The sequence below is a fragment of the Terrapene carolina genome, unplaced genomic scaffold (assembly GCF_002925995.2).
Source record: "Terrapene carolina triunguis isolate 2854851 unplaced genomic scaffold, T_m_triunguis-2.0 Scaffold211, whole genome shotgun sequence".
NCBI classification, from domain to species: Eukaryota; Metazoa; Chordata; order Testudines; family Emydidae; genus Terrapene; species Terrapene triunguis.
This window is the reverse complement of record NW_020664562.1, coordinates 36907953-36921589: the sequence shown is the minus strand read 5'-3', so window position 1 is coordinate 36921589 and position 13637 is coordinate 36907953. Positions and strand designations below refer to the sequence as shown.

At 42.5% G+C, this 13637-nt stretch overlaps 1 protein-coding gene across 1 annotated transcript in view; it reads left to right on the top strand.

Annotated features, from left to right (window-relative positions):
• Positions 1-2435: 2435 nt before the first annotated feature.
• The window catches only part of LOC113407369 (interleukin-23 receptor-like), a 61556-nt gene continuing 50354 nt past the window's right edge, over positions 2436-13637 (top strand). The window contains 2 exon segments of the mRNA XM_029912390.1: positions 2436-2628; positions 3291-3423. Of these exon segments, the coding sequence (XP_029768250.1) occupies positions 2436-2628; positions 3291-3423 (326 nt within the window).

Below are 13637 nucleotides of genomic sequence, written 5' to 3'. Positions count from 1 at the left end.
AGATGGTGAAGATCAGTAAAGCCCGCTTTATTATTTATTGCTCTGATAACACACCCTACATTCTTTTCACAATCAGACCTCTTCCTAAAACATGAATGTTTAACATTGTTTATCTGCTTGATGCGTGCATGTCCTTGGGAGATAGAAGCAGAAACCTTCTGGGATTTCTTTGATTAGCTTTCACATTTTGTAATATAACTAGCTAAATATATGTATTGTTATATTTCCAAGCATCCTAGCTACAATGTAATTGTAGCTATAGCTTATCATTTAGCAAAGGTCCAAAGACATTTTTAAGGACCTAATCAAATAAAGTATAGTAATTGTATTAATACCATTTTTGCATCAATATTGTGGTCTCTCCCCTACAGGATGATCTGGTAACTTTGGCAAAAATTTCTCTTGAAGTCAATGTTAGCAGGATTGGGCCCCCTTGTTTTGCCCAAGGAATACTGAATTCATATTTCCCCTTATGTGTATTAATTACACCAATTAAAAATGGGCCTAGATCTGAACAACTCCCAGACTTCGGGATAATTTAGTTATAGAGTTAGATGTCTGTTTTGTAGCTCACACCCATCTCTAGTATTTACCTTAAAAATCTCATGACATTGAATCAGTGAAAAATTGTGAGAATGACGTTTAAAACTACATAAAGCTTACCTGACTTTAGATTGTGTTACAAACTTGAACAAGTTCATTGATAACTTTGCTAAAGTTTGTGAATCATTTGAGCGAACTTGGTGTCATGTGACAATGGAAAGGGATCACAGAAAAAGTCACTTTCTTCTGGCAAACAAGGAACTTTACTAGAATAAGGTTCTAAACCTAAAGCTGCTCTGTTTCTCTACTTCAACCGTTTCTACCCAGAACCTCCTCCAACCCCTTCAGCCTGACTTCCCGCTATGTATTTAAAGAGATGAGACACATCCTCACAACTGGGCTGATGTTTTGTGTTGAAATGGTGCAAAGTTCGTGTTTGTTTGTTACTTGAAACCTTGTGAAACGTAAGCGTTTGTGCTTGGAGATTGTGCTTTCATTTAAACTTGAAATCTGGGGCAGGGACAGGACAGGAGTGACCCAAACTGGATTGCAAATCGATTTAAATGTTTGCACAAACCCCTGCAGAATAAATTGCTGAAGCTGACAAGGATATTAAAGCTCAACATTCTAATGAAACTAACCCACTGCCTCCAAAATAGCCCTTACCTTCAAGACTATTCTCCCATGGATGTGAGGGATGGCATGACTTACAAAGTCTCAGAGGAACAAAATGTGTTCCCAAAGTGTGGCCTCCAGCAAGGCAATTGACCTCTCTCAGCCTCAGTTTCCTAATCTGTAAAATGGGGAAATAGTATTTACCTGCTCTATGAGGATGTTGTGAGGCCTATCTAAATAAATGTAAAGGTGGGAAAAGAACTCCTAGCCCCCAGTCTCTGGATCCCTGGAGCTCATCAGCAACTTGTTCAAAATTCTCAAGTACAAAAAATGTTCATGCTAAGATGGTTTTATTGTTTTTTCCCCCAAAATTTCCAGAGAACTTAAAATGTTTTACACAAACATTAATTTAAAAAAGAAAAAGGTTGGGTTTTTTTTACAATTTCACAGAAGTTTCATGAATGTGGACACTTTCGTGATGAATATTTCACCCAGCTCTAGTAATATGTATTGTTTTGTGATGAAGAAAAATGTGGTTTCACTTTTCCTTATGAGAGAGAAAATTTTCCAGTTCATAAGTGTAAGTTTAACTGTAAGCTAAATAAGGCTGGAGTCCTGTATAAAAAATAGCATGTCATCGGGTACTTAAAGACTGTATCACAAAGCATATGCACAAGGGGAGCTGAAACAGCAGGGAGGGAGAGGAGTTATTTAAGTTAAGGGCCAATGTTGTCACGAGAACAAACGGTTATAGACTGAACATCAACAAGTTTAGGCTTGGAAATGAAGACAAAGGTTTCTAACCCAGAGGAGAGAAGTTCTGGAACAGCCTCCCAAGGGACGGAATGGGGAGGAAATCTACCTTGATTCAAGTCTGAGCTTGATACATTTTTGAAGGGGATGTAATGATGAGATTGCCTATGATGGCATATGTCCCATCTGTGACTGTTATTAACAATTGCTCTGCTTCCTACCCCCTAATGCCGGCCCTGTGTGTTTGAGTTACCGTGGCAACGCATCTATGCGGCTATCTAATCACGTCATGTGTTTTGGTGCGTATGTGTGTGCTTCCACGCCGTTTCACTGGCGAAGACTTTGTCGCAAAGTGTCATGATGGTTAGTGTTGCTGATGAACCTGTCACTAAAGAGCTAAAAAGACAATGCAAGTACTGAACGGAGTGGGAAAAAAATTACAACTGGATTACAAAGGCATTTTGTAAATTGTGTAAAAAAAGAATTCAGCATCAGGCACGATGGTGAGTTGGCTGTGAAGCATCATGCCAGTAGGAAACAACATGTGCAAAGCTGCCAAATTGCAAAAGAAGAATATCCTGGTCTCAAACTTCTTCAGCAAGCCCAATGAAACATTGGAGACTCATGTTGTTGATGCAGAGCTTACCCAAGTGTATCACACAGTAGTGCAGCAACAGTTGTATTGGTCCTGTGACTGTGAATTGAAGCTTGCAGCTGGTATCTAGATTCAATTATTGCAAAAAAAATGTGTTGTGGCCGTAGAAAAGCCAAAGCCCTGATTAAAGATGTATTATCGCCGCTGTTAACTGAATTTGCTGATATTCTTCACAGTGAAGACAGACCCTACTTCTCAATTGCCATGGATGCATCAGACAAAGGTAACATAAAACCTTTCCCTTATCCCTGAGATATTGGACATCTGAATTAGGAATACAAGATAAACTGTTAGACTTTTATGAAGAAAGTGAGGAGACTTCAGGTCAATAACCAACACACTCTCCTTCAAAAACTTGTAATTCACAAACTCGACTTAGCTTAAGTCTCTTCCTTTTGTGCTGACAATACAAATGTTAATTATGGCAGGCAGGAGCGATGGAAGCTCTCTAAAAGTGTGTGTGTGGGGGGGCCCACTGGCACCTGAACCATGGCCCTGCCCCTGCGCTGTCCCTTCCACCCAAGACCTCACCCACCACTCGCTCCTCTCCACTCCATCTCCTCCCCCACCTTGCTTGCCCTTATGGCTGGAAAAAAGTGATGGGGCCAGGGTGCCCTGGCTCCCCCAACCTCCTCTGGTCCCAGTGCACCTGATGGTAGGCAGAAATCTGTATACCAGAACCTGAAAAAGAAGAATGAAAATATTTTACCTGCCAACTGCCCAGCCCACATCGTGCATAATGCAGTGGCTCTAAAAGTGGACAATGAGTCATTGGTGATTCAGACATTTAATCACTTCAGCAGTTCTACTAAGAGAGTGGCTGTGCTGAAAGACATGTTTGAGTTTATGGACATTGAGTAAGCTGCTTTGCTACGTCATGTCCCAACACATTGGTTGAGTCTTTCCTATCTGTGAACAGACTGGTTAGCACTTGGCAAGCAGTCAAGAGCTGCTTTGTTTCTCTGGGCAGAGACAACTGTCCACGGAGTTTGTGGCCTGTGTTTGCTGAGAGTGAGCCAGGTGAAGAAGGTCAGGAAACCAGCAGTGTTGAGGTTCACCTTTATTTTCTACAAAATGTACTTAAAGTGTTCAGCAATGCTCTGCCTGGAGAAGGCTAGTGTGACTTTGTGTGCAGTGTATGCCATAATAAACTGTCTGTGAATGAAGCTACAGCAACAACAAAAATGACCCATTCTTCGCTGCTAAAGTTGAGAATGCGTTCATTGGAATGACATCTTTGTATTCAGTCCTTCACAAGGCCTTTACCAAACTTTATGATATTTCTGTCAAATATCTAGAGAAATAGTTTGACTTTTCCACTAGCGGCTATTTGTACAACATTCAGTGCTTTAATATCAGCCAAGAGAAGGAGTTGGAGTTCAGAGGTCTGTCTGCAGCTGTAACAACAACAAATCTCCAGAGTACCGTGGACCTGGATGAGCTCTATAATGAGCTTTGTACTGTCCAAGAAATCATCAAGAACTTGGAGCAGGGGGGGGAAAAAAAAAACTGTTGAGGAACTCTGGGCTCAGGTGCTCAGCAGTAAGGGAGATGGTGCTAATCTTCCTAACATGAAGAAGCTGGTTTCCTTCATGCTCAGTATACCAGCCTGCCATGCTGATACAGAGCACGTATTTTCAGTGACAAAGGATGCATGGACTGATGTGAAGAATCGAAGCAGGATTGAGCTGGTGAGGTCCGAAACGCAAGTAAAAATGAATTTCAATACAAGCTGCAAGGAGTTCTACCCTTATGTAATCGGCAGAAAGGATGTTATGTGCATGGCCAAGTCATCCAAGAAGTATGAGACTGCTGGTGCTGAAAACTGAGAGCTGGACAATCTGTAGTACAAGGTAGGCCTATATGCATGTTCTATTTGTATTTATTTTTTTTCATCTTATATATGCAACTATTAACAACCCCCACCCCCATCCCCCTGGAAAAAGGTGTCCTGATTTTTCACACTTGCCATTTGGTCACCCTAAATGGATCACCATCTCTGGGGTTGGGAAGGAATTTTCCCTCAGGCCAGATTGGCAGAGACCCTGGGAGTTTTTCCACCTTCCTTGCAAAGTGGAGCATAGGTCACTTGCTGTTTTTAACTACAGTAACTCCTCACTTAAAGTCGTCCCGGTTAACGTTGTTGCGTTGTAACGTTGCTGATCAATTAGGGAACATGCTCATTTAAAGTTGCGCAATGCTCCCTTATAACGTTGTTTGGCAGCTGCCTGCTTTGTCCAATGCTTGCAGGAAGAGGAGCCCGTTGCAGCTAGCTAGTGGGGGCTTGGAACCAGGGTGGACGGGCAGCCCCCCATCAGCTCCCTGCTCCTCTAAGTTCCCTGTACAGCAGCCGCCCAGCAGGCTACCAATTGCCGGCAGTTCAGCTGTCCCTCCCCATACTGCCCTGTGCTCCTGCCCTCTGCCTTGGAGCTGCTCCTGGGAGCCTCCTGCTTGCTGTGTGGGGGGAGGGGGGAAAGAGGGGTGCTAATGTCAGGGTGTACCCCTCCCCCCTGCTCCTGCCCCCCGCTTACTCCATCCACAGAGCAGGGGAGGGAACAGACAGGGCTCAGGACGGAGGGAGCTTGCTGGCAGCAGCTGCTGTCTCAACTTGCTAATCTACTTAAAAAGGCAATGTACTTAGAGTGGGGTCAGCATACTTAAAGGGGCAATGCACGTCTCTCTCTCTCTCTCTCACACACAGGGTGTGTGTCTCTGTCTCTCTCTGTCATGCTGTCTCCCCTCCCTCCATTCGTGCTGCCTTGTAGAGTGTGAGGCTAAATTAACAACAATGTGTTAACACCCTTGAGGGCTCAGCCGAGTGCTAGTTCATCATTTAGCAGTAAGGCATTCCCTGGGAAATATCCCACCCTCTTACTTCACCACCTCAACCAAACTTCACAATCATCATCATTGCTGTGTACAGGATTAAATTGTTTGTTTAAAACTTATTGTGTGTGTGTGTGTACATATATATATAAAAATACAGTCTTTTGTCTGGCAAAAAAAATTTCCCTGGAACCTAACCTCCCCCCCCCCCTCCATTTACATTAATTCTTATGGGGAAATTGGATTTGCTTAACATCGCTTTGCTTAAAGTAGTATTTTTCAGGAACATAACTACAATGTTAAGCGAGGAGTTACTGTAATGTAAATGGTGGATTCTCTGTGAATTGAAGTATTTAAATCAAGATTTGAGGACTTCAGTAACTCAGCCAGAAGTTATGGGCCTATTACAGGAGTGGGTGGGTGAGATTCTGTGGCCTGTGATGTACTGGAGGTCAGACTAGCTGATCATGATGGCCCCTTCTGGCCTTAAAGTCTATTAAGGTTGTCATAAAATGAATCTCTAATAATTTCTGCCCCAACCATCTAATTCCTGGACACAGCCACCACATGAACTCCTTCCCCTGCAACTCCTCCAACAGAGCATCTCCTTAGTAGCAAAAATATGATAGATCTTTATTGTATAGATCTCATTTGACTCCAGTTATTTATTAAAAAAATTCTTTATGAGCTTGTAGAGGTGCGGACTCACCCCTGCGGCGCCTCCTGCTGGTGACTTCCGGGAATTAGCTCTTCCAGCATCCAGAGCACCCCCTGCAGGCTGGTGATCCGCCTGTCCTCTGGCCCCCGTGTCCCTCCCTGGACCCCGGTGCCCTTTTACCTGGGGTGCTGCCCCCTGGCAGTACCCCCACAGTTCTGGGTCTCCCCCTCCCAGGGGAACCCCCACCCACTATCCCCACTTTACCTCAGTCTTGGCTACTGCCCAGTCTCCATCTAGCCCCCGTTCACTGGGGCAGACTGCAGTGTAAGCCACTCATCACAGGCAAAGGGGTTCAGACCTGCTGCCTCTGCCTACCCATGGGCTGCCCCCTGCAACCCATTACCTAATAGGCCTTACCAGGCCTGCAGCCTGGGACTTTCCTAGGATGGAGCTCCCCAGCTCCCTTGGCCTTTCCCCAGCCCTGCTCCACTCTAGGCACTTAGTTAAGCTCCCTGCAGCCAGGCCCTTCTCTCTCTGAACACAGAGAGAGTGTCTGCTTGAGCGCCTGGCTCAAGCCTTTATAGGGCCAGCTGGGCCCTGATTGGAGCGTGGCGCCAGCTGAGCCTGCTTCCTCCCAATCAGCCCAGGCATCTTGCCCTTCCACAGCCCTCCTCCAGGGCTGTTTTAAACCCCTCAGGGCAGGAGCAGGGTAACCACCCCGCTACAGAACTACATAAATTGAAGATGTATATCCCCTTTCCCACATAAAGACCCAACTCAACTAGTTCAATGTCTTTGTCTAAACCCCTGTCCCATCTTTTCATCTGGGTTGTTTTCTTATCAAGATATTTTTCAATCAAGATTGTGGTGCCCAGAATTGGACACAGTACTCCAGTTGAGGTCTTATCAGTGCTGAGTAGAGTAGAAGAATTACTTCTCGTGTCTTGCTTATAACACTCCTGCTAATACTGCCCATAATGATGTTCCCTTTTTTGAAACAGTATTACATTCATGACTCACTTAGACTGTGATCCACTATAACCGACAGAGTCTTTTCTTCAGTACTCCTTCCTACACAGTCATTTCCTATTTTATATTTGTGCAACTGATTATTGCTTCCTAAGTGTAGTTCGTTGCTCGTCTTTATTGAATTTCATCCTATTTATTTCAGACCATTGCTCCAGTTTGTCAACATCATTTTGAGTTCTAATTCTGTACTCCAAAGCACTTGTCACCCCTCCCAGATTGGTATCATCTCCAAACTTTATAAGTACTCTCTATGCCATTATCCAATCATTTATGAGGATATTGAATAGAACCAGACCCAGGACAGATCTCTGCTCGATATGCCCTTCCAGCTTGATTGTGAACTATTTATATCTAGTTACCTGGAATCTTGTTCCCTGGCAGTATACTGTTAAGCAATTCAGTTAAAATAGGGAACACCTCTTATTTTAGAGCTCTATAATATTCTCTCCCAAAAAAACATTAGAACTTGGGTTTTTTGGGATTTTAAACTCTTCATGATAAATTCAACTTCCTCTGAAGCAATTACCCTATCAAGAGCTGCCACATCATCCTCTGAAAGCTAACGTAGTTTCACACTTCTCAAATATCTATTTATAAACTCAAGATTTGGATGTTCAGAAGTGTACAAAGTATGGAAAAAGTTAGCACATATTTCAAAGATCTGTTTGATGCTGGTTACTAAATCCCCCTTTTTATTTTTAATCAGAGGGATGGCTGACTTTTCTTGTTTCTTTAACTTTCTGGCTAAAAGCCTATCAGCTGTATTGCCCTTAATATATTTAAGTATTTGCTCACCCTTTTGTTTGGAACTGGTTAATCTTCCCTCATCTCAATTATTTTCTTATACACTTTTAGATCCTGTTGATTTATGTCTACCCTCTAAAACAGTGAGTTCCTTAATCAAACTCTCTTCTTCGAGTGCTCTCATCTTATTGAGGTATGATTCTTTATTTACAAGGATACTCCTTATTACTACCTTTCTGGCATCCTAGAGAACACCGGATCCCTTCCTTACCATTTTCTTCTATTTCTGAAAATTTTCTTCCAACTCTTTAATTCTAAAGCCAGCGTTGCAAGGTCTTTACGTGCCAGAAATGCTATACATTCGTATACCCCTTCATTCTTCATCCACCATTCCAGAGGACATGCTTCCATGCTGATGATGCTCGTTAAAAAAATAATGTGTTAATTACGTTTGTGACTGAACTCCTTGGGGGAGAATTGTATGTCTTCTGTTCTGTTTTACCCGCATTCTGCCATATATTTCATGTCATAGCAGTCTCAGATGATGACCCAGCACATGTTTATTTTAAGAACACTTTCACAGCAGATTTGATAAAATGCAAAGAAGGCACCAATGAGATTTCTAAAACTAGCTATAGCACTTGACCCAAGGTTTAAGAATCTGAAGGGCCGTCCAAAATCTGAGAGGGACGAGATGTGGAGCATGCTTTCAGAAGACTTAAAAGAGCAACACTCAGATGCGGAAACTACAGAACCCAAACCACCAAAAAAAGAAAATCAACCTTCTGCTGGTGGCATCTGACTCAGATGATGAAAATGAACATGCATTGGTCTGCACTGTTTTGGATCGTTATCGAACAGAACCCGTCATCAGCATGGACACATGTCCTCTGAAATGGTGGTTGAAGCATGAAGGGACATATGAATTTAGCGCATCTGGCATGTAAATATCTTGCGGCAATGGCTACAACAGTGCCATGTGAACGTCTGTTCTCACTTTCAGGTGACACTGTAAACAAGAAGTGGGCAGCATTATCTCCTGCAAATTGTAACCATACTTGTTTGTCTGAGCAATTGGCTGAAGTAGAATTGAGTGGACATGCAGGCTCTAAAATTTTACATTGTTCTATTTTTGAATGCAGGGGTTTTTTTTGTACATAATTCTACATTTGTAAGTTCAACTTTCTTGATAAAGAGATTGCACTATAGTACTTGTATTAAGTGAATTGAAAAATACAATTTCTTTAGTTTTTTACAGTGCAAATACTTGTAATAAAAAATAAATATAAAGTGAGCACTGTACACTTTATATTCTGTGTTGTAATTGAAATCAGTATATTTGAAAATGTAGAAAACATCCAAAAATATTTAAATAAATTGTATTCTATTATTGTTTAGCAGTGCGATTAATCACGATTAATATTTTTTAATATGGTGATTAATTTTTTTAATCGCTTGACAGCTCTACTTTTAATCCAATATATTAGGGGCACGATCAGACTAATGTACAACTCCCAGATTAGCTTTCTTTGACTAAATTAGCCAAGGGACAAGAAACAAAAATCATATCAATCCTGGAATAAGATCCATGAATAGCAGAATAAAATGTATAATGCTTGACATCCTGATTCATCTCCTGCCAGACATTCACAGGTCTTCATTTTCTAAGTGATGGAACAAATTTGCACTTGATCCTCAATGGCTTGTCTGGTGTCTATAAGCTCTCTTTTGTTGGGGAGGAGATAATGCCTTTTGTGGTGATTAGTATTTGGTAACTTTTGGTAATGCTTCTCCCCTGACTGTGGGGGTTTACAGTCTTAGCAAACGTTTTTATAATTACAGAGCAAACGTTATAACTTTACCTTATAACAACCTGGGATACAGATATTATAAGTAGGATTAACACATGCAGCCTCCTACAAGTATTCCAGTCAGTCTAAACACATTCTTGTAACCCTAATATCTACTCAACAATACTAACACACAGGCGAGCCAGACAGGTTTCCAGCAATGCATTTGTCAGTCTTTTGTGAGCCTTGGCATGAGCTGGCAACTGATCTGCCAGCATCAAACCCTCTCACATATACCTCCTCTGCTAGTCTTCTTAAAACAGCAAGCACTCATCAACTTATCCCGTCCATCTGTACAAGCAAGCTGCCATGGACAGACAAGAAAACAGAGAGAACTCAAGAAGAAACCAACCCAAGGAAAACCTCCCCAAAACTTCAACAAAGATTGGTGAGAGGAAGTTTCTCCTGTCAATCACCAAGCGGTTGGACCATGTACCTCCTGGAGAGGAGACAGGGGCTAAACATTGATAAACGAAGAAAAAATGGGATTTAAGATTCTGAATATTCATAATTGGCCTGTTTTAAGACAGCTCCTCAAATGGTTTCTTCTAAGTAACTGATTTAAACTTTTTCTTTAGATTCATAGCGCATAGTTAAAATTGCTTACTTTGCCAACTATAAACTGGCTGGTTAGTTATTAATAACCAGCAGGTCCACCTGCCCTGAAACAAAATTATTTTTGCCATCTATAAATATTCTTAATTACCGAAGGATATAATAAGGAATGGAGTCACAATAATTTTAGGAAGCAATATACTTTGATCTTAAATTTCCCACAGAAAAGAATCTCCTCCTCCCCCCGGAGGTGGTTCCCTCAAGGGTGTAGTGTCTGTTTAAGCTCTCCACTGAGAGACATACAGCAGAGATTGTAACGGAAGCCACCACTTTATCAGTTGTGTGGTTTGTTTAAGGTTTTCTTTCTTTAATAATAAAATAGGTTTGGATAATGATTGTGATTATTTTGCTTAGTCTTGATCATGGTATCCCCTAAATATGTCGAAGAACCCCTGTGACTAAATAGTGGGAACCACACCCCTGAGTTGGCAGTAAGAAAAACAATTAGGCCCTATCGTTCCTTGTTTCTCTAAACTAAATATTTGTAGTCATTTTTAAAATACAATTATTTGGCTTGTCTAGGGACCTGATATAGCTCCCAGTGAAGCCAATAGCTAACCTCGGTGGGGCAGGATCAAAGCCTGGATTCTTAATGAGATGCAGTAAAATACTATGTATGGGTCCAGCAAGTGAGACATGCAGAACAGTTGCTGCCACTGAGCCAGGAAATGGAATAAGGAAGAAAGGAAAGAAAAGTGAAATGTGCTTCCTAAGACCAAAGTGGCAGTTGCTTGTTTGAAGTAGGAGCTATCAACATGAAAAATATACTGACTACTGAAGAAGGATCAGAACCAAAATACTGGATCCAAGCATCCAGATTTAGGGGGCTTATACAGCTGTGAATTTTGCAGCTTGGGCTGTTCCTGTATTACATTAAAAGAAAAGAGGAAAAAGTTGGTAGACAGGTCACACTCTCCAAGGAGTAACCTATACAAAAATGACCTTTTCTCAAATGCATAATTAAGCGCTCTCAAAAACAATGTGTTCTCTGTTTAAGCAGAGATGCAAACCACATGCTTGCTATTACATTTACGTCAGAAGCCTGCACTTCTGTATAAAGTTAAAATAGACTCATAACTCTGGGACAAATTCTATACTTGGCTATCAGCATGCAACTACTGCATCTTTGAAATCAAATGGGAGTTGTATGCAAGGGCAGGATTCTTCTCGGTGTGATTAAATCACTTTTTTACAACTGATTCATGAAGAATACTGTTTCAATTATAGTATTAGTGTTTATTGTAGGACCTATTTTGCCTCCCTTACTCATACTGGTAGTATCTTACTCTGCCAGTAGTCTAACTGATTTCAGTGGGACTACTTGTGTAGTAAGGCACTAGGCTGTTAGAGACCAGGCCATGGGCTGGCTGGTCTAGTGGTTAACGTGAGAGTTCATACTACCAATTACAGCTGGGTCTAAGGTGGGCAGAGTTCAGGAACAAGCCCTGGACCAGTGCTGCAGGGACAGAAGGCAAATGCCAGAGCCAGAGGGTAACCAGAGTCATAGGTCAGATGCAGAGTTGGCGATCAGCACTGGAGAGACAGACGCCAATAGGGAACTGGAGCGAGCAGGAGCAGGGACAGGCATGATACACATTGCGCAACTAGCCAGCAACTGCTGGGCTTAAAGCCAGCCAGCTGCCCTTCCTGACCAGTCAGATGGTGCAGTCAATCAGGCAGTCTGTTGCAGGCCAGCTGTGCTTGTAGGGTTACCAGGTGACTGACTCCGCGGCAGGCCCTGACCCCTGACATAGGCAACAGGGATAAGAATGAATGGATTATGCCGCACGTGTTAAAATGTAGTTCTGCTGCTTTAATGATCTTTAAAGGGAGAGTCATTGGTGAGAAAATGGCTCTACCCCTTCATGATGAGTAGGAGACCATGTGGGCAGGTAGTGAGTTTGGCCAGCAACAAAGGAAGATAAGGAGCTGGGCAGTCTGGGGTCCCCTAAACATAATTCATGAACATTAAACTAAAATATTTCTTTTTGAAAGACTAGTGACCAGATCCCCAGCTGGTGTAAAGTGGCCTGGCTCCACTGAAGTCAATGGTAAGTTACATTAGATGCGGATCAGACCCTAAGACTGGCCACTTTCGCTTCCTGACCCTCACTTTCATGAAAAGGATTGGTTGGTGTAAAGGCAATAAGAGGTGCTGGTGTGCGTGGCGCTCCATAAGACAGAGAAGGAAATCCAGTACCCTGCCTGAGGGGAAAACTCTTTTCTGTAAGCTTTATTTCTCTTTAAAGTGTTGCAAACATAAAATGATACCACCCTAGCAGAATGTGGTAAATGTTTCCTGTGGTTACAGTGCTCTAATGAGGTTAACACTGCTACTGAGGTTAACTCTTAAACTTGTCATGAAAAAAGAAGCCACCTCTTTAGAAGTGTTTTATAATGGAGAAAAAATCTGTCACTGATTGAGAAAATATTATGCTAATGTAATCCTCAAACATCTCACCCCAATCCTCAGGCTCGTGTCAAGTCTAGGTTCTCTCTCCCCGCAATCCTAGGGGGTTCAGCTCAGGTCTTACTTGTTCTCAGATGTTGGCAGCAACCAACTGCTGTCTGGAGACCCAGTTGATGTGGAATCCAAATCTCCAGTAAAAACCCTGCCTCACAGACCTAGATTCCTCCCTTTAGCTTTTGTTGCCAACCCCGCTGCCTCAACTCTACCCCGCTGGGGACAGCGCTCACTTGTGATTTAGTGGGGTCCTAGCCAGCAGCCTTTCTCCTAAAAGGAGCACCTCTACAACAGGGTTTTTAGAAAACTGCCTTGTGTAGGTCAAGTATCAGAGGGGTAGCCGTGTTAGTCTGAGTCTGTAAAAAGCAACAGAGGGTCCTGTGGCACCTTTAAGACTAACAGAAGTATTGGGAGCATAAGCTTTCGTGTGTAGGTCAATGTCTCCTAGAATCCATAAAGGTTCTTCTGGAGCAGGATTGTATTTATCCAGACTAGCTAAAGTTTTGAAGAAAATCTGCAGAGTAGGGTGACCAGATGTCCCGATTTTATAGGGATAGTCCCGATTTTTGGGTCTTTTTCTTATATAGGCTCCTATTACCCCCCACCTCCTGTCCGGATTTTTCACACTTGCTGTTTGGTCACAATAATCTACATTAATGGGACCCTCTACACACATCACCCTTCAAGTGCTCTTTTTGCCTTAATGCCACATACAACAAGCAATGTATCAGATTACAATGTCTACTATTGTTTTAGAGCAGGGGTAGGCAACCTATGGCACGTGTGCCGAAGGCGGCACGCGAGCAGATTTTCAGTGGCACTCACACTGCCCGGGTCCTGGCCACCAGTCCGGGGGGTTCTGCATTTTAATTTAATTTTAAATGA